Source organism: Rhinopithecus roxellana, chromosome 18, assembly GCF_007565055.1.
Source record: "Rhinopithecus roxellana isolate Shanxi Qingling chromosome 18, ASM756505v1, whole genome shotgun sequence".
NCBI lineage: Eukaryota > Metazoa > Chordata > Mammalia > Primates > Cercopithecidae > Rhinopithecus > Rhinopithecus roxellana.
This window is the reverse complement of record NC_044566.1, coordinates 67,043,295-67,064,167: the sequence shown is the minus strand read 5'-3', so window position 1 is coordinate 67,064,167 and position 20,873 is coordinate 67,043,295. Positions and strand designations below refer to the sequence as shown.

The 20,873-nt window shown below is 42.4% G+C and overlaps 1 protein-coding gene across 5 annotated transcripts in view; it reads right to left on the bottom strand.

Moving 5' to 3' along the window:
* The window catches only part of TNFRSF19 (TNF receptor superfamily member 19), a 104,987-nt gene that overhangs the window by 37,164 nt on the left and 46,950 nt on the right, over nucleotides 1–20,873 (bottom strand). For all 5 annotated transcript variants that reach the window (XM_010379640.2, XM_030922238.1, XM_030922239.1 and 2 more), the window contains exon 5: nucleotides 13,176–13,261. In XM_010379640.2, the coding sequence (XP_010377942.1) occupies nucleotides 13,176–13,261 (86 nt within the window). The remainder of the gene's footprint in view (nucleotides 1–13,175; nucleotides 13,262–20,873) is intronic.

Below are 20,873 nucleotides of genomic sequence, written 5' to 3'. Positions count from 1 at the left end.
CTATCATCTTTGATAGTCTGCTCCTAACACTGGTGGGGGACTCCAGGGAAAGGGTGGGACAAATCCCCTTGGCATGTGGCTCTAGCTGTGCACAGCAGGGCTCCTGAGGGGAGGCAAAGGAAGGGAGCTATGTCATGAATTGGTGTCCCCAAGGACACCTGCTATGGGGCTATATGAATTGGTGTACCCCATGCCTGCGGTCACCCAAGAGCACCGAAACTGAGTGGTTACCAACTCATTCTTGGCTCTATGATCAACAGGAAGTGCTAAAGAATTTAATCTTTTTTTTTAATTATTTTTTGAGATGGAGCCTTGCTCTGTTCTCTAGGCTAGAGTGCAGTGGCATGATCTGGGCTCACTGCAACCACTGCCTCCCAGGTTCAAGCGATTCTCCCGTCTCAACCTCCTGAGCAGCTGGAATTACAGGCCCACACCACCATGCTCAGCTAATTTTTGTATTTTTAGTAGAGATAGGGTTTCACCATGTTGGCAAGGCTGGTCTCGAACTTCTAACCTAAAGTGATCCACCCTCCTCAGCCTCCCAAAGTGCTGGGATTACAGGTGTAAGCCACCACACCTGGCCTTAGAATTTCCTTAAATTTGACTGGTTTTTATTTATTAGTATAAAATGTGAATGTTTCCATCCAGAAAATAAAAATTAATTGTTGAATTGAACTAAACAGCTCTTATTTCTTCTCAACAGGACAAAAGCAAATTACAGATGGACAAGATACAGACATAAAGAGTTTTCCACTCTATGATGTGCATGTGTATTAATTACCCAATAGACCAGCAGAAATGTTGGCATGATGTGGCAGTAAAACTCAAGGAAAACAGGACCGAAGGGCACCTGGCAGCCCAGGGACAGGACCCCGCAGCATGATGGGAGGCTGAGGGAGCAAAGGGGTCAGGAGGATGGTTCAGAGGTGCGGGGTAAACTAAGGCAGCAAGAGGGATCCTGAAGCAAACCAGGGACCCAGAGGCATCAGCAGAAGGGAGGAAGTCAGGGAGGGAGCTGCTACAGGGGCTGACCGCCACCACAGCTGAGATTTGGTCAGTTCCTCAACCAAACTTGGTTTCTCCTCTTTTCATCTTGCTTCCAGATCACTTGGCCTAGAGACCTGCTGCCCACCAGGAGGGACTAGGCCGAATATGATCACGCCTGTCTTTGAGTAAAAGAAAAGAAGACCGGAAAAGCAATGACCACGGGGAGGGGCTGGCAAGGCAGAGAGGAGCACCCCAGGCCTCTGCACCTGGCCCTAACTGCGGGGCTGAGGGAAGGCACCCCAGTATGCCAGAGCAGCTCACTGCTTCACGTTCCTCTTTGGCACTTGCTGGATTGTAAGTACAGCTGTTTTGTATGTTAAGTACCATAAATACCATCACTAACATTGAAAACAATTAAAAGCCGCACAAAGGCAGCAGATTACCTACAGTGTCTCACAAACATGAGAAAGTAAAGGAACCTTCCCTACCGGCAAGGATGTTTTTCTTTTTAATATTCTGCCGACCCATAAGGTCTTGCTGTGTTTATCTGACTGATGAAACAATGAAGCTTTTAAACTTCTGCCCCAAGAAACAGAAGACACCATCAAAGAAACACATTATTATGGCCTTGAACATCTGTGCTGAGGGAGCGCAAGCTCAAAAATAGTTGTGCTTCATCTGGGGCTGCCATCTGGGAATCCAACAGAGACCAGAAACTTGGGCCTCTGCCCTCCCAGTTTCACCACGGACTCTCCTTAACCCTTTGAGTGCCAGGCTCCATTTTGGGCTCAGGCCTCCAGCCCCTGTGAAAGAAAACAGGGAGTGTCCATTTCCCCTCTCATTTGGAGAAGGCCATGTGGAGACAGGCAGGTGGTAGCCTGCGGACCCTGATCCTGTGAGGCTGCCTTCCCTGTCATCAGTGGATAACTCTTACTTACCTCGCTGCACTATTTGAAGAAGTTATCTGTGAAATTATTCTCAGATGATGAAACTCAAATTATTTCCACCCATTAACTTCCAATTAAGAAAAAAATGTGTATCTGCGCACAGTTTGGTATGGTGGTTTGAGTCTAGACTGAAAAGAAAATCTGGATTTAGACAGTGTTTCCTGCTCTTTTCTATGCCAGCAGAATTGATATGGCTATTAATTCATTTATAACTTTACATTTGACAGGACTTGGGGCAAAGCACAAAAACTCCAGGTTAGGTTAGAAAGAGAGCGTTTTTCTTGAGACTTGGAACAGGAAGGCGATTCAGGACTCACACCCGGCACTACTGCCTCTTTTATAATTACTAGCATCTTCATTTTAAGAAATGGGGATGAAGAAAAGTTAAATAATGTGTCTGAAAATTAAGCGTTAGGACTCAAAAATCAAGCCTTCTTCACAGCGAAGCCTAAATGAGCTTCCATGAAAAACATCGAGTTGATGGGTTTGCATTAGTCTTGGGATATCAACTGAGATCGTTATGAGAAAATTGATAATCAGAGAGAGCTTACCCTGATTTTATTTTTCAGGCCTTTATCTGTGTCCCCCGGGCCTAAAATCATAGAAAACACTCATGATAATGTCAAAGCTTACGGCAGAATATAAAAGCTTAAGTTAACCTCGTTCAAATATGTGTTTCACTTGGGTTTAGGAAAAAAAACAACTCTAATTTTCTTTGAATATCCGAAGAGGCAAACAAAACATAACTAATATTATAACATTATTAACACATAACTAGTAAATACATAAGATTTATTTAAATTAAATACATTGAATTAGTTAAATAAACTAATAACCAACTCTTGAGAAAGGGGTGAAAAGCCACACTATTTCTCAAAGCACATGCGTTTTCTGTGCCAGCTAAAAATGCTCTGCTGAACTAGGAGAGCGAGTTCCTGCTTCCTCCCTTGCTCCCCTCAACTCTATTTCCAACAGCAGTCCGAGGGGAGTTCAATCTATCTTCACAACCGCCCAGGAGCCCTATCCGATACACCCATCGACTCAGTCACCAGCTGTGGCCTCTGCTGTGGGTGTCTCTGCCTCCTCCCCTCTTTCAGGGCCCTGTCCCAGGGTCACCTTAATAAACCTTCCCTCAGCACCTTATTGTAAATAATACCTCTGCCCTGCAGCCTCAGAATCTTAACTCCCTGAGAACTGGGAAGTTGGCCTGTGGTTCTCACCAGGGCAGCCCCAGTGTCCTCATCAGTGGTAGGGACATCTTAGCATTCAAGATAGCTGTCCCTAAAGGAGATGACGAGCAGATCATTTACAACGTGGGAGAGATGTCTTTCTGCAGCACTTCGTTAATGTCTAGACTCGTATTCTGCACCCAAAACAGACTCCCTGACATGTTTCCTGTGTTAAACAGTCCAATATCAAGAATTTTAAAAAGCAGTTTTTCTCCTTTCGAAGAAAACCATGCCTCCTTCGACCCCTGGCAATATTTTCAGGAATTTATTTCATTTGAGAAAGTTCAATACTGAAGATTTTTCAGAAAATCATTTAAAGAGAAAATTTCATAACATAACCTGTTGGTCTCTTGACAGAGAATGAAGCAAGGACAGGAAACACTAACATACACATGCACACATTTTACAAAAGCAACAGAGCAAAAAGATGCCTAAACCATATCCTCGAGACAGCTCACTAAGGGACCCCTCTGAGGCCACTCCAAGACCAATGTTTAAAAATCGTCACTTTCCTTATGGGAGGGTGACAGAAATGTTCTGTATCATGATGGGCTAAAAGATTACACAAGTTATACATCCATCAAAACTCACTAAATTTTACATTTAAAATGGATGCATCTTCTTGTATATACATTATATTTCAGTAAAGTTCAAAAATTATTTTGAAAGTTAAACTTCCTTTTAAAATTATAATTATCAAGAAAAAATGTTTTTTAAATATTTAATGAAGAAAACTGCTGCATGACTTATAATAGATAAAACTCTCATGAATACTTAAAATATTTTCTCTGAGATAATCGAAATCATAAATAAAGCAATTAAAATAATGTTGTAGACCAGGCTCCACGGCTCACACCTGTAATCCCAGCACTTTGGGAGGCCAAGGCGGGTGGATCACTTGAGGTCAGAAATTTGAGACCAGCCTGGCCAACATGGTGAAACCTCGTCTCTACTAAAAATACAAAAATTAGCCAGGCATGGTGGCACGCACCTGTAATCCCAGCTACCTGGGAGGCTGAGGCAGAAGAATCACTTGAACCTGGGAGGCAGAGGTTGTAGTGAGCCGAGATCACACCACTGCACTCCAGCCTGGGTGACAGAGTGAGGCTCCGTCTCAAAAAATAATAATGTTTTAAAAACCCAAAGTGGGATGTTATCTTCTAAACTAATTAATTCCTGTTTGAAATTTGACTTCGCGCTTCCATTTTTAACTTTCTAATGCCCTTTTCAAACTTTGAGGTATTTTACCCATTTTTTTCAAGTGGGATGACTCAATTACATTTTATTTATCATTTCAGAATTTTTCTTAATTTATAAATTATTTTAAAACTCTCTTAATCCTGTCGCTCGGAGTTTACGTGGAGAGGCAGTATGGAGCCTGGCCTGTCTGTGCTGCCAGGAAGGCCTGGGGTAGGACTCGTCTCCCCTCCATGTCACCGTGTCCTGTGGAACGAGGGCTTTAAGGAAACACACACCATGGACCGTTATGTGAAGGGCAGGCCAAGAAATGCAGATGAAACGCCTGGCACGTTTCGGATTCAAGAAATACTCGCGGCCGGGCGTGGTGGCTCACGCCTGTAATCCCAGCACTTTGGGAGGCCGAGACGGGCGGATCACAAGGTCAGGAGATCGAGACCATCCTGGCTAACACGGTGAAACCCCGTCTCTACTAAAAACACAAAAAACTAGCCGGGCGAGGTGGCGGCGCCTGTAGTCCCAGCTACTCGGGAGGCTGAGGCAGGAGAATGGCAGGAACCCGGGAGGCGGAGCTTGCAGTGAGCTGAGATCCGGCCACTGTACTCCAGCCCAGGCGACAGAGCAAGACTCCGTCTCAAAATAAATAAATAAATAAATAAAATAAAAATACTTGCTATTTCATACTACTCTGGAACTTCTTTATTCCCTTCTCAAAAATGATGTTACTCAAGTAAACCCCCTAGGAAGTGGCTAGACACCCAAGTGTAAAGACAAAACGATCCCAATCCGTTGGTTAAGGTCACATCCCCTGGTCTTCCTCAGACGGTGAACCCGACAGCTGTCTCCCCGCATGGTGCAGGCCCTCACATGCCACCTCAAGAGGGTAAATCCCCTCTACAAAAAGGAGTGATAGGGCCTGAACTTTGAGGATATCCACTACAGGTTTGGCATCAATCATGAGTCTGCTTTCCTCCACAAGCTCACATTTCTTTTAAGCATTTGATGGGGACACACACAAATCGTGGATCCATGTGTGTAGCCACAAACGGACTGTTTCACTAACCCGTTGGTCTCTTGACAGAGAATGAAGCAAATATAACTTTATTTCACTAAGCCCACAACTTAATGAAACAGTCCTGCTGGGTTTGATTATTTTAAAATATCAACTGTACTTAATCTGAAATTCATTTAATTTAGTGATGCCCTTTAACAAATCACAACCTGTTTATTGCGAGTAAATATTTAAGCCAGCTCGATGGTTTTAAATGTCTAACAGAGACTGAAGATAAAAGCCAGATAAATGAGATTTATTGGTGACTAGGTAATAATCAACTGCTACTGTTCTCAGAAGGCCCCATCAAACGTTCAGGCACACAGAGACTTTTTCAAGAGCAGCTCCAGATTCAAGGGGTGCTGTCAACACATTCAGTCAAGGCATTCGACTTTTCCGTTTTTACTGATAACAGACAAAGTCAATGACTTACAAATATTTAGCAACTTTATGGGAAAAAATTGCTAAATTTGAAAGGTTTCAGTTTGAGAAAAAGGACATTTCTTGGGAGACAAGAATGAATGTAGGGCACATGTGTTAACGAAACTTTTTAAAGAATTTGCTGATTTCTTTAACTTCAATGAAACTAGGGCTATAGAGACATATCTGGAGAATAAATGCTTGAAATAACTAAATAATCATATAAACCAATTACATTTATGGTGCATTTTTTTTTCTCTAAACAGGCCAAGACATTTAAACTGCTCAGCTATCATTTTTTGTTTTGTTTAATTTTTTATTTTATTTTATTTTTTGAGATGGAGTTTGGCTTGTCACCTAGGCTGGAGTGCAATGGCACGATCTCGGCTCACTGCAACCTCTGCCTCCTGGGTTCAAGTGATTCTCCTGCCTCAGCCTCCTGAGTAGCTGGGATTACACGTGCCTGCCACCACGCCCAGCTAATAATTGTATTTTTAATAGTGACAGGGTTTCGTCATGTTGGCCAGGCTGGTCTCAGACTTCTGACCTCAGGTGATCCACCCACCTTGGCCTCCCAAAGTGCTGGGATTACAGGCATGAGCCACCGTGCCTGGCCCCAGCTATTGTTTTGAACATCCTCAGAAAATGAGTTTGCTGTAACAAATTTTCAACATATTTTCAGAAAACAATTGTTTACCTCCATCAGCAAATAACCTTGAGAGGGTCATTTTTGATGTAAATCATTTTTAAATGAATTACAACAGTTTTCTGCTTCCTTGAAAAAGACTTCATGGTCAGGTGTGGTGGCTCCTGCCTATAATCCCAGAACTTTGGGAAGCTGAGGCAGGTGAATCACTTGAGCTCAGGAATTCAACCTCAGCTCTACTGAAAACACAAAAACTAGTCAGGCATGCTGGCATGCATCTGTGGGCCCAGCTACTCAGGAGGCTGAGGTGGGAGGATCGCTGGAGCCTGTGAAGTCCAGGCTGCAGTGATCTGTGGTGATTGCACCACTGCACTCTAGCCTGGGCTAACAGAGTGAGACTGTCTCGAAAAAAAAAAAAAACTATGTCAACAAATGTAATGTGATCATCCCTGCACTCCTTTTTGGGGTTCAGAATGATCATAAGAACTGTAATTATCATACTTAGGGGAATTAGAGAGAAAACCTCAGGGGTCAGTCATTAGGATGAAAAGGTTTGTTTGCTCTACACTAAAAGGCATCAAATGACAATGTGTTTGGAGTTCTTCATGCTGCTTTTTGTGAGTTTCTGACTCCTCCCTGCAGGCTGCGCTTTCACCTCTGGCTGCCTCGATTAGCTTCTCCTCTCTCTTCTAATCCTCTCCAGCATGGCTGGTTTGGTTTGGTACAGTAATGCTTGCAACAAAAAATAAATGAGTTCCAAGGGAGTGATTAAAAGGTGTCCTCTTGATAGAGCTATACAGCTGGGACTGTGTGGAGAGACCTGCTTTAAGTTTTCAGCTGTGTTTATTTGGTTTCCACATAAGCAACCTTTGACTACTACTATTTTAGATTATTTTCAGTGAAATAATGAAATCTCATGTTATTGACAAAAAGAAAGAGATAGAGTAAAGAAAACCAAGGAACTCTAGACGATGGGATGAAGGGGAGAAGGAGCAACAGTAACTTAAACCAATCATAAATGAGTGAACAATGGAGGGAATCCCTGCTTTGAACCTCCCAGGAAGGCCTGGTTGGGTCATCTGTCTTCCACAAACCATGGGCTTTCCTTTGATCTCATTGTCTTCCTATTCCCTGCCCTGAAAGTTCTGTTTGGCAGTACAGAGCTAAATATTTAAGACTTGCCTATAAGAAGCACCCCTTCTCTGCTGCCTCAGATACTCATTTAAAACGCATAGTAGCAGTTATCTGTTCCTGAAACAATACCCAAAGCAAGGCCCCTTAAGAGCAGCTGTGCCAGTGATCCCCTGGCTGGACACTTAGGAGTCTTGGTCTGAGGACCACAGCTGACTTGCAAACCCTCAGTAAATGGAGCCCTTAATTAGTCCTCTACACACTGGCTTTGTGGGCCTGTCATGCAGAGGCCCCAGGAAGTCCTCTTGGAAAAGGCGGCCGTTAAGTATTAGCAAACTCATCACAAACAACTCCACTGCAGAAACAAAAAACCATCCACACAGAGTAAAAATCACATAACGTTCCCAGCAAATGGAAAATGCTTTTGGATTATCTGTATCTCATCTGCGTCTCATTACGCAGTCATTTACTCTGATCAGATTCAGTAAATGTTTCAGTGCCCAGGATGAAGAGGATACCAAGAACTGGCTTCTTAACTCCATGGTTTGGCTGAAATACTCAGGAAAGAGCTGAAGTCAACTTGGAATTCAACACAAGGGACTTGCTGCTTCTCCCTCTCCCTCCCAGATTCCCTCCTCTCCCTTCTCCTTTAAAGAAAACCTGTATCGATTTCAAAATGCTCCCAATTTATTTCCTTTTCAATTTGTTTTTGTTTGGTTTAAAAGAGGTACTCTTACTTACCAGGCACCCTTACTTTAAAATAATTTAACCCTGAATGTCAAGAGACAAAGAGATGAGTACCTTCGGACACAGAAATACACTCATGGGCATCCATCGTTCGTGCATGAATAAGGCATGACAGCTCGCACAGAAGGGGACAGCAGTGTCATGTGGAATAGGGACAGCCTCAGAAGTCCAACTGTAGGCCACACACCTGTGTGACTCTTTACCCAAACAAGTCATTATATGAAAAAAGTATATCCGAAGTAGCAAAAGAATCCAAAATAGTATGTCCAGTGTAATTACGCCCATCTTTTCAAAATCAGTGGCATAGATAGAAAAAAGGCTGAAAAGAAAACCGTTAGAATGCTGTCTTTGTTTTTGTAATGATCAGTGCTGCAAATGCTTTGTTTAGGGGACTACTGGGGTTCCCTTCCACCACTGGCTTTTTTCTACTAAATGTTAAAAATTATCTTTAATGAGGAAATACGTCTTTTAAAAGTCTATTTTGAAATTGCCTTTGTTATTTAAAGTATATTTTAAACTTCCTTTGGAAAATAATAAACTTTTAAGAATGTGATTTATTACTTATTGGTGCAAACAACTGCTTGCTGTCTTCTAAGAGTATGAAGCCCATGCAATGCCTAAGAGTTGCAGGTCAGCCCAGCTCTGGCTTTCCTTTCTCCCCCACAGTGATTATCTGATCCCTTATCTCTCCAGGATCACGTGGCTTGTCTTACAAAACCCCTGAGAACAACGCAAACATCTAGGTTAAACATACTTAAATAAAGTTGTACTCTGGTGAAAACCGCTTTGAATTTTTTCAAAACCATTTGTTTCAACCACAGTATTTGTTCCAAATTAAGTAAACATTGCTAAAAGAAATCATACTAAATCTGCATTTCTTATCAGACTGAAGGCAGGATACGGTTCTAAACTTTCTTGTGTGTTTTTCTCTATTTCTCCTTGAAGCTCTAAGTGGGCACAGGTGATTAGGGACTGAAGTTACTTGGGGGAACAACGCTGCAGCAGGCATTTCTATGTAATGGGTGTCTTTTTATTTATCTGCAATTTACAGGAGTGTCACTCATCAACCCTGAAATCCATGCCCAGCCAGTCAGTGTCACACATTAATGCTATTAGTGCCCAGAGAGAGGGGCTATGGGAGGATTATCATCACAAATCCATTGTTATCGGGGAGGCGGGGCTTATAGTTCATCTGGTGGGGGTGGGGCCGGAGGCCTCAGATCAAGATAGAGAGGGGAGAGACTGGCCTAACTCGGGTCTCTTCAGCCTTCAGCCTCCCGGTGTAGCCATCTGAGCTGCTGCTTTTTTACCTTTTCTTTTTTTTTTCAATTGTTGTTTTTTGAGACAGGGTCTCACTCTGTTGTTCAGACTGGAGTGCAGTGGCACAATCACAGCTCACTGCTGCCTCAACCTCCTGGGCTCAAGCAGTCCTCCCACCCCAGCCTCCCAAGTAGCTAGGACCAAAGGCACACACCACCATCCCTAGCTAATTTTTTATTTTTTGTGGAGATGGTGTCTCACTATGTTGCCCAGGCTGGTCTTGAACTCCTGGGCTCAAGTGATCCTCCCACCTCAGCCTCCCAAAGTACTAAGATTACAGGCGTGAGCCACAGCACCTGGCCCCCATCTGAGGTTCTCAGGCACAAAACTCCATGGCACCCACTTTCTGGTACCCTTCAGTGCTCACCCACCAGGGGAGATGAAGCCCCAGAAGACAAACATCAGAGCCAGATGCACCATGAGATCCTCCCCGACCGGGACAACTCCAAAGCAGCAGACCCTCCGAAGAGCACATCTGGGTCAGGGCACGGCCCTGACAGGCAGGGTCATGGTTTGAAAGAAGGCAGGCCAGCAGTTAGACAGTCATTACCGAGCTTGCCCCAGGGCAGGTATCATGTTGCTGGACTACTCGTTCATTTAGTTCTATCCAAAATCTGCAGACTTGGGCATTTTCCAGAGTCAACAGAGGTTCAAAGAGGGGAGACTATTTGCCCAAGGTTACACCATCAGTACAAAGCGCAGCCAAGATGTGAATCCAACCCTGCTGGCAACACAACCACAACAGGCAGGTACCACTCCATTTCACAAGGGGAGACCTAGCCCTCAGGGAGGTGAGTGCTGGCCACACACAGGCCACAGACGGGTGTGGTACTGGGGTGGTCCCTGGGGCAGCTGACAGAAATGGGAAATCCAGAGCGAAGAGACCCATTAGGTTAGGACAGACAGCCCTGCAGACCCTGAGAGCAGCTGTAGCATGCAGCACGCAGGGTCTCCTTCTGCAGAAGCGCGGTGTGCCATCAGACTCCGGGCCACCTGGGACCCCCAAGGAGGGCTACTCCTGCTTCCAGAGAGTTCTTGCCTCTCCCACTACCAGGCATGTCCTTGAAACAAACCCCATTTCTTAAGTTAGCTTGAGAAGTGTCACTTTCTTCTAGCTGAGAGTCTAGCTGACAGTCTAAGTAGCACAGGAATGCCTCGCGGGGGGGGGAGAAAAAAATCACTGAAGCAGCAGCTCTTTGTGGACGAGCTTAAAAAAAAAAGCCCAAAGTGGAAGAAATGAAAACATAAGGCGCCTTACAAAATTTTCCCAAAAGACTCCAAAATCTCTTTTGAGGAGATCAGTTGTGTTCTGGAATTACTGCCAAGAACTGTGCCAAAGGCAGCAAACTTTCTTTTACTGAGATAAGGGCTCCTGCTCACTGAAGACGACCAGCCTGTCTTGCTTTGTGATTTGAAAGGCTGTCAGCTGTACACACTGCAATTTTTACTTTGACGAATAGCTTATTTTTCCTTGCTTTCTAAAAAGTTTCATATATGAAGAAACACACACACACACACACACACATATATATATACTGGTTAATTTTCTTTTTAAAATACTAGGGACTTCACACAACACTAAATTACTAAGAACTTCACAAGGCACTAAAAGTTACATGTGAGATCTACCTTCAAAGGCAAATTTGTGATACTTGTGATATCTGAGCTTAGCCAGAACCTCGAAGGCAGAAAATCCTAAAGCCTCAGAGTTTTGACTTGATTGTATTAAATATAAATCCAATAAATTGACGGGAAAAAAACCCTCAGACTTTCTGACTCTAAAGTGGCAATACTGCCTTCACAGAATTTCTGTGCAGCAGTCTGGGCTGCAGTGCACGATTTTAACTCAGCTTCCTGACAGAATGATGGCTGGGTTGACCCACAGGCAAGCCCAGGTCACTGCATGTTAAACTGGCAAGAGGGCTTGTCCTTCGATGGGATGTGTAGTGGCATAAAGACACTCCTCCAGTGTCTCTTACATGCTAGATTTTTAGCGTTTTCTTTAAGTGATTAATATTGAAGAAAACTATATGAGAAAGAGTCAATGTATAGGAAAGATGAGATAGCTTAGTTTTCCTTAGGGAGCCAGTAGATTGTGGTGGAAAGAATTGGACTGGAATTTGAATACTGTCTCTGGCACTTAGCAGCCAACAATGGAATGGGACTGACCTCTCTGGACTAGTGTTCTCATTGACAAACTTGGACAGATGATAGGATTATTGAGAAAATTAGGTAAAACAAAACAAGTAAAGCATGTGCATTGTGCCTGATAACAGGCATTCAATATTGCATTTGTTATTTGCGATGAATTATTTGGTGAATGTTTACCTATTATAAAAATGAGGATCAATATACATTTTCTATAAAAGAAAGTCTTCCAATGTCTTTCGCTTTTCTATCACTTCAAAGGAAGAATAGAAAGTAATGCATTTTGGTAAAGGACACACTAATACGGACTGCAAAATTCCATGACACTCTTGGAAAGAGAAGCACTGTGTGACCTTATCAAATGACGCACTAACTTTCAATTAGTTCAGTGGGGACTTTTACCATAGCAAGAAGCAAGAGGACACAGCCCATGCATTGGAAATGCCATCAAAACCATGCTCCCCAGAAAGGCATGAGCGACCTGTGTGTGGGATAAAGAAGCCTCCTCCGTCCTCCCTCCTGCCCTTCGCTCTCCCCTGAGCCGTGAAGTGTGGCTCTCCTGAGCCCTGCTGTGGCACAGACAAGCATGCGCTGCCACATAGGGGCCACTCACCGGTTCCCTTCCTGTGGGTTTTTATTGGCCTGGTTTGTGTTTAGGATTAAAATGAGTGAGAGGTCACTCTTCTTCCTATTCAAAATTGATGCTGGTTGATAACTTGAAACAAATACTTTTTATATCTACACAAAATACATAGTCAAAAGGAGTAACTAATGTTCACATAAAGAGGAAAAGGCACAATTTTCTCACGTACAGTTGTATCCCCAGCATGCAATGAGTTCTCTTTTCTCATTTGTTTGTTAAATGAGAAAAAAGAAGGAATGGATGAAGTGAACTAAGTTCCATTTAGTGACACACAGTGAGGGCAGGTGACTCAGACAGAGGAACTTTTCTGGGAAGGCAGAGATGCCACCACAGTCCTGTATGGGGACTAGGAAAGGAAAACCCAGGAATTCATGGGGCCAGGGCAGGAAGACCTGCGAGTGAGGATGTGGGCTGCCTGCTTAATCACAGTCGCCTGAATTCCAGACTCAGGATGCCAGGGAAGGCTTCAAATGGAGCAGAGCAGTGGCGACATGTCTGCACTCCACTTCGACATTCAAACCCCTGGGCCCGGTTTGCTGACTGAGGCACACAACAAAGGGGCTCTCTGTCCGGCTAGAAGCCTGATAAAAGAGGACACGCTGTACACCCTACAGGAGAGACAGACTTGGCTCCATCTGCCAGAGAAGAAAGGTTTACAGATTTAAACTTTTTCACAGGCCTTGGCTCTGCCTGTGTCGTGTTCACTCACAGTGTGGTTCGTAAGGAGGAGGAGGGTCTCCACAAGGCACACACTCCATGTCTTGAAAGCCAACAAGTTTTGTCTTCCTATAAAATCTAGAAGAGAGAGGAAAATACTCCTTGTTAGTTCTTTCATCTAAGCTTACCGTTGTGGTCATCAATTACCAGCAGTCTCCATTACCAGTCCTATGGTTCAAAGTACACAGAGGCGTAAATAATAGTATCTTAGGTAGACACATTTTTGGACAGGAAGCAGTGAACACTTAGGAAATACCAAACTCCCCTAAACATAATTGTGCAGACGCTTCTCGGTGCACTTCTTCCATATTGGGGTGGGGGTGCAGACGGGGGGATAAAAAGGCAGTGGTCTCTGGCATTTCTATTGAAACTTAAACTACAAAACACCTTATAAATGAATACAGAACTAGTTTTTAGCATTTGGAAGTCAGACACCAAAAAACCAAGCAACCATAAAAGCAATGGAAAAATGTAGGGAAATCCTCATACAATCTTGATATGGGAATGTCTTTCTAGGCAACAAGAAACCAGGAGTCAGAGTGGAAGAGATTAACAGCAATCACACACATACACACACAGATTTTAAAGACATCTGAAGGGCAAAAATAAATAAATATAGCATTGTCAATATAGATAATGGTCAAAGATTGAAAAATTGTCCTAATTACAGTATTGTCTATACCTTCAGTCTATAAAGTAAAACTTAAAAATCATGATGGTGAAAATGAACACTAAAATTGAAAAATAAGCAAAGAACTTTCATTCCCAAAAGAAGAATGTTTCATAATTTAAAAATTTCATAAACTGAAAAGCATGATGCAACTAATTTTTTTTAAAGAAATTTAAGATGAAAATGTTTAACTTCATTATCAATCAAGTACGTTCACGTTAAAATGAAAATATATCATTTTTTACTTAGAAAATGGGGAAAGTGCTGATGTGGGTGTAGGCCAATAGGTATATGTATATACTGTCTGTGGGAACATAAATTGCCGCTTTTAGGAGGGCAATTTAGCAATGTGTCACTAGAACTCAATAAAATAGTTTACATTTCTTGTCTAGTAATTTCCTATTTAGAAACTCATCCTAAAGAAATAATCAACTGGGTAAAGATGTTTGTGCAAGAATACAATCACAACATTGTTTATAAAACAAAAAAAAAAGCTAATTAGGCACAATCCCAATGTCCACCAATAGAAATAACCAATCACGGTAGACCCAATGGAATGCCAGATGGCCTTTAAAAATGATGATGAAGACCTACCATACACATTTTTAAAAATTCATGAAATATCATTAAGTGAAAACAAAGGAATACATATAATTCTATTTCGTGCAGGCACGCACTTTTCTATCAATTTTCTCAGATTGCTTACCAATACATATAAAAATAGTTACGTGTAGGTAGGCACAGCGGCTCACGCCTGTAATTCCAGCACTTTGGGAGGCTGAGGCAGGTGGATCACCTGAGGTCAGGAGTTCAAGACCAGCCTGGCCAATATGGTGAAACCTCATCTCTACTAAAAATACAAAAAATTATCTGGGCGTGGTGGTGGGCACTTGTAATCCCAGCTATTCGGGAGGCTGAGGCAGGAGAATGGCATGAACCTGGGAGACAGAGGTTGGAGTGAGCCAAGATTGCATCATTGCACTCCAGCCTCGGCAACAAGAGTGAAACTCCATCTCAAAAAAAAAAAAAAAGTTATATGTATATATTTGCAATGAAAAAAGTTTGCAAGTATATTATACACTGAATATTAACAGTGACTATTTCTAGATTGTAGGAATTCAAGTGATTTTCTTTTTTTCGTATATACAACATAAATTTTCTATAACAAAAATACTAACATAGAGAACAAGTCTACAGAGGCAGGCAGATGCAATTATTTTGTAAAACTGGATAATGTAGTAGCCAATCTGTATAATTTATGGTAGAAGCAAAATTTGCATTTGAAACTAGGTAAATTATCTCAAATGCCCAGATACACTCAGAAATTGCTCAACATTCTATTTTCACTTGATTATGACAATCTTTCCAAAGGATATATAACACAGTGACTTCCCACTAGATATTAATAAAATTACTCATTTTGGAATTTATGAAAAATTTAAAAACAAAAAAACAAAGTTTGAGGACTCACACTTCCTGATTTCAAAACATAATACAATGCAACAGTAATCAAAATAGTGTGGTACTGGCATAAAGACAGACAACTAGACCAGCAGAATAGATAAGACAGCCCAGAAGTAAACCCTTGTGTATATGGTCAATGACTTTCAACAAGGTGCCAAGACCACTCAGTGAGGAAAGAACAGTCTCTTTAAGGAATGCTGGAGAAACTGGACATCCACAGGCAACAGATTAAAGACCTAAAAGTATAAAACTCCTAGAAGAAAATGCAGAGGAAAAGCTTCATTACATTAGATATGGCAATGATTTCTTAGATGTGACACCAAAACCACAGGCAACAAGAGAAAAAAGTTGACAAATAGGAATACAATGAACTTAAAATCAGAGGACACAAACATTCCTATGAAATGGAAGAAAATATCTGCAAATCATATGTCTGATAAAGGGTTAATATTCATATTATACAAACAATTCCTATAAACTCATCAATTAAAAAATCAACCTAATTTAAAAATGGGCAAGGGACTTGAATAGACATTTCTCTGGAGAAATGTCTTTGGAGAAATATCTCACATGGCTGACAGGTATACAAAAAGATGTTCAACATCACTAATCATCCCTGAACTGAAAGTCAAAACAACATGAGATATCACCTCACACCCATAAGGATGGCTACTATCAAAACAATAACAAACAGATAATAACAAGTGTTGGTAAGGATATGAAGAAACTGGAACCCTTGTATACTGCTGATGGGACTGTAAAATGGTGCAGCTGCTATGGAAAACAGCACGGAGGTTCCTCAAAATATTAAAAACAGAACTACTATATAATCCAGCAATCCCACTACTGGGTCTATATCTAAAAGAACTCAAATCAGGGTCTTGAAGAGATACTTGCATGCCCGTATTCATTGCAGCACTATTCACAGTAGCCAAAAGGCAGAAGAAACCCAAATGTCCATTGATGAATCTGGATAAACAAAGTATTTCACAGAATGAAATATTATTAGTCTTAATAAGCAGGGGGTACCTGTCACATGCTACAACGTGGATAAACCTTGAGGACATGATGCTAAGTGACACAAGCCTGTCATAAAAGGACAGATACTGAATGACTCCAATTCTATGAGGTACTTAGAGTAGTCAAATTCATGGAAACAGAAAGAAAGGTGGTTCCCAGGGGCTAGGGGAAGAAGCAAAGGGGAGGTGTTTCACAGATACAGAGTTTCAGCTTGAGAAGATGAAACAGTTCTGGAGATCTGTTTCACAACAATGTGAATATACTTGACTCTACTGAACTGCACACCTAAAAATGGTTAAGATGGTAAATTTTATGTTACATGTTTTTCATCACAATAAAACATGCCTATAAATTTTTTTTTTTTTTTTTTTTTTTTTGAGACGGAGTCTTGCTCTGTCGCCCAGGCTGGAATGCAGTGGCCGGATCTTAGCTCACTGCAAGCTCCGCCTCCTGGGTTCACGCCATTCTCCTGCCTCAGCCTCCTGAGTAGCTGGGACTACAGGCGCCCGCCACCTCACCCGGCTATTTTTTTTGTATTTTTAGTAGAGACGGGGTTTTACCGTGTTAGCCAGGATGGTCTCGATCTCCTGACCTCGTGATCCACCCGTCTCGGCCTCCCAAAGTGCTGGGATTACAGGCTTGAAACACGGGGCCCGGCCTAAATTTTTTTTTTTTTAAATCACAGGACAATATAAAGGCACCTTCTTCTTTAAGATGTCTTGCTAAACACTGTAACATAATCAAACTAATACTTCTATCTTTTCAGCCAGAAAACTTGCCCAATAGAAGTTCATTGAATTCAATATCAAGAAAGCACAAAATAGTGTTTTATACATAAAAACTCATTTCATGTAAAAAGCAAAAAAAATTAAAAAATAGAATATCCAACATTCTCAAGAACAAATATTTTGGATACAGAAATCCATCTTTTAACACTTAAAAAGTTAGGAAAATGGGAGGTATTGAGGATTAAGTACAGACACTACTTAACATTTTAAAAATAAAGAATTCTAACTGTGACTAAACAGTTTTAAGGTCTGAGTTTTCCCTGACAATCAAATAAAATACATTTGCCAAAAAATTTCTAAAAGTTTGAGGACCATGAGACAAATGAGGCTAGAAGGTTGTCATGTTTTGAATGACCATTTTTATTTTTTAATTAATTAATTTTTAAATTTATTTTTTGAGACGGAGTCTCGCTCTGTCACCCGGGCTGGAGTGCAGTGGCGGGATCTCGGCTCACTGCAGCCTCTGCCTCCTGGGCTCAAGCCATCCTCCCACCTCAGCCTCCCAAGTAGCTGGGACTACAGGTGTGCATCACCACGCCCAGCTAATATTTGAACTTTTTTTTAGAGATGGGGTTTCGCCATGTTGCCCAGGCTGATGTCACACTCTTGAGCTCAAGTGATCCACCTGCCTCAGCCTCCCAATGAAGAGGAATTTTTAACTGAAAGGAACCCAAACAGCACTGGTTAGCCTAATGACCTCAGCCTCCCAATGAAGAGGAATTTTTAATTGAACAGAACCCAAACGGCACTGGTTAGCTTAATGAACACAGTGTTTGAAAACTGCTGTTTTAAGAAAATCTGGCTGTAGACCATTAATTCTTCAATCAATGAGTGCACTTCTGCAACGAGATGACATGGTATATAACAACTCTGGTTTTACAATGACCTCACTTAACACAATGTTGAAGGCAGTTACTATGCGCTGTGAATCACAGTCAAGTCAGGGTGGGATTTTCTGAAGCGTCTGTGAGACACTGGATGACAGCATTGCTCTGTCCTGGGCTCTTGCTAGCACCTTGCTTCATGCTGATCAGTTGGCCTGCTGTTTGTGTTCCTCAACAATCCACAGCAATGGCCCCTTATTTGAAGGTGAATAAATGCTAATGACAAGATGAATCATTAGAGTAAGAGTCTAGGTCTCCTAAACAGTGTCATGGTTACTAGTACAGACCAGAGAGCTGAGGCGAGGGGATGCAAAAACTCAGGCAACTCAGGCAGCTTCCAGGAGCAAGGAGTCTGCTGAGGGTAGGGTGAGAGTGAAGTGGGCACAGCCCAGACGGGCAGAGGCAGTCCCTGTGATTCCGTGTCAATGAGTCACGGAAGCCCCAGGGGTGAGCTCCCAGTGAAATCAGACATGCACCTAAGCATGGGGCAGAGAAGCTTCCAGGTGAATCCCAGTTCTTTCATTTACAAGCTGGGTGATTCTGGGAAGTCATTTACCCACTCCAAGAACCAGTTTCCCTCTTCGTTAAGAGGGGATGGTAGGAATCCCTACTTTCCAGAGTGGTTCAGATGATAGTAAGTGCTCAATGTTAGTTGTCATTGTCACCAGAAGAAGCAAAGAGCTGGCGGGGGCCAGCCTACTCTTCAGGGCGGGTTCCAGTTCCCCTGAGCCAGGAAGGAATCAGGAACCGGGCGCTGGCAGAGGAGCCTGGAGGCCTGTTCGTCACACTCTGAAAAAGTCATGCGAAGTTTTCACTGGCCCCAAAATCATCAATTGGCAATAATGTCCAGCATTTCATTAGGGCTTCCAATGGCTTAGGCACTTGCTAGGCATTTTACATGCCTTCTATTTCTAATCCTTCTAACAGTTCTGCAGGGTGGATTCTTACAGCATGGCCATTTGACAGTGAGAAGAGTGCACGTCAGAGAAGTTAAATGACTGGTCTAAAGTCAGAGCAGATGTGGGAATAAGGGGACCGGCTCTCTCGAATGACTCAAATTATGGGTAGAGGACAGCAGATTTCCACACCCTACCTGCTACTGACAGAGAAGCAGCTGCTGTCCTGGGGCGCCTGGGCCTATGGGCAGCAGCAGGTTCTTGCTAGAGAATGAGGCCACAGGAGGCAGACTGGCACCAAAAAGAGCAATGCCCACCTTATGCCTGACTTCTGCATTGCTTTTTGGGGAGCAATATGCATTTTGCTCATGTCTTTCTGCCTCCCAGTTTTTTTGCTTGTAAAACGGGTTTCAACCATTTGGTTTCCTCACAGAAGTACAGTCAAGTTAGAAGAGTACTTTGAAAACACTTTGGAAAGACCTGGGTAAAAGTCACTATGTAATTATGCCAGCCTCATGTACCAATGCTGACTTAGAAAAGAATGGGATTTTAAAGTAATCATATAAATAAATTGTGAAACATCACTCAACTGTCTATTCACTTATAACTTTCCTGTAGCTAAGTATTTACTTAAAGAATAAACAAACACTGTAGAAACTACAGCAGCAGGCTCAAATGACAATGACCACAGGGAAGCAGGAGGAACCAGGCACGGTGGAGTCCCAGGCAGACCAGCTCCCCTACTCCGGCAGCACAGCCCTGTGTGGGCTCTATAAAATCCCAGTCCTAGATCAGGCCTTTCCCCATCTTCCCTGGGCACTGCCTACCTCAGCCTATACATCCCCTGAAGACCTCCTCATTTCCCTACCCCCAGATGAAGAGAGTAGACACGCACAGACAGGCTTTTATCAGAGAACTGGAGAACACGAACAACAGAGGTGTGTGAGATGTTCAGTTCATGTCCTCAATTAGATTCGCACAAGATCAAAACTCTGGGTAATGCTATCCATAGATATTGTCACAGGTCTGAGATTATACACCATTCCTTTTTTTTTAAAAGCGCAGGTTTATTGACTGATACTTTATATACCACACAATTCACCCATTTAAAGTGTACAATTGCATGGTTTTCCGTATATTCACAGAGTTGTACAACCATCACCACAATCAATTTAAGGACATTTTCATCACCCCCAAAAGAGGCCTCATAACCTTATCAGTCACCCCCCATTCCCAACCCTCCCCAACCCCAGCCCTTAGGCAATACTAATTTCCTTTCTGTCCCTGTAGATTTGACCATTCTGGACATTTCAATAGAATCATGTAATATGCCGTCATTTGTGACTGGCTTACTTCACTTAGCATAATATTTTCTAGGTTCATCCATCTCGCAGCATATGTCAGGATTTCCTTCCTTTTCACTGATGAATAATATTTCATTGTTTGAATATATCCCATTTGGTTTTTCCATTTATCAGTTGATAGACATTTGAGTTTGTCTTAGTCGGTTTTGTGCTGCTGTAATAGAATATCACAGACTAGGTAATTTATAAACAACAGAAATTTATTTCTCATAGTTCTGAAGACTGGGAAGTCCAAGATCAAGATGCCAGTATCTGGTGTCTGGTGAGGGTTTTTCTGCTGCACCCTTCAGAGGGAAGAAATGCTGTGTCCTTACGTGGCAGAAGGTGGAAGGGCAATAAAAGGAACAAATTCCCTCTGTCAAGCCCCTTTATCAGGGCACCTTTGTGAGGGGAGGGCCCATCATGACCTAATTACCTGCTAAAGGCCCCACCTCTTAATACAATCGCATTGCCAATACCTGAGTTTTGGAGGGGACACATTCAAACCAGAGCTGGGTTGTTTCAGTGTTTTGGCTGTTTTGTAAACTGCTGCTACGAACACTAGTGTACAAGTTTTTGTGTGGACGTGTTTTCGGTTCTCTTGGTTATATACCTAAGAGTCAAA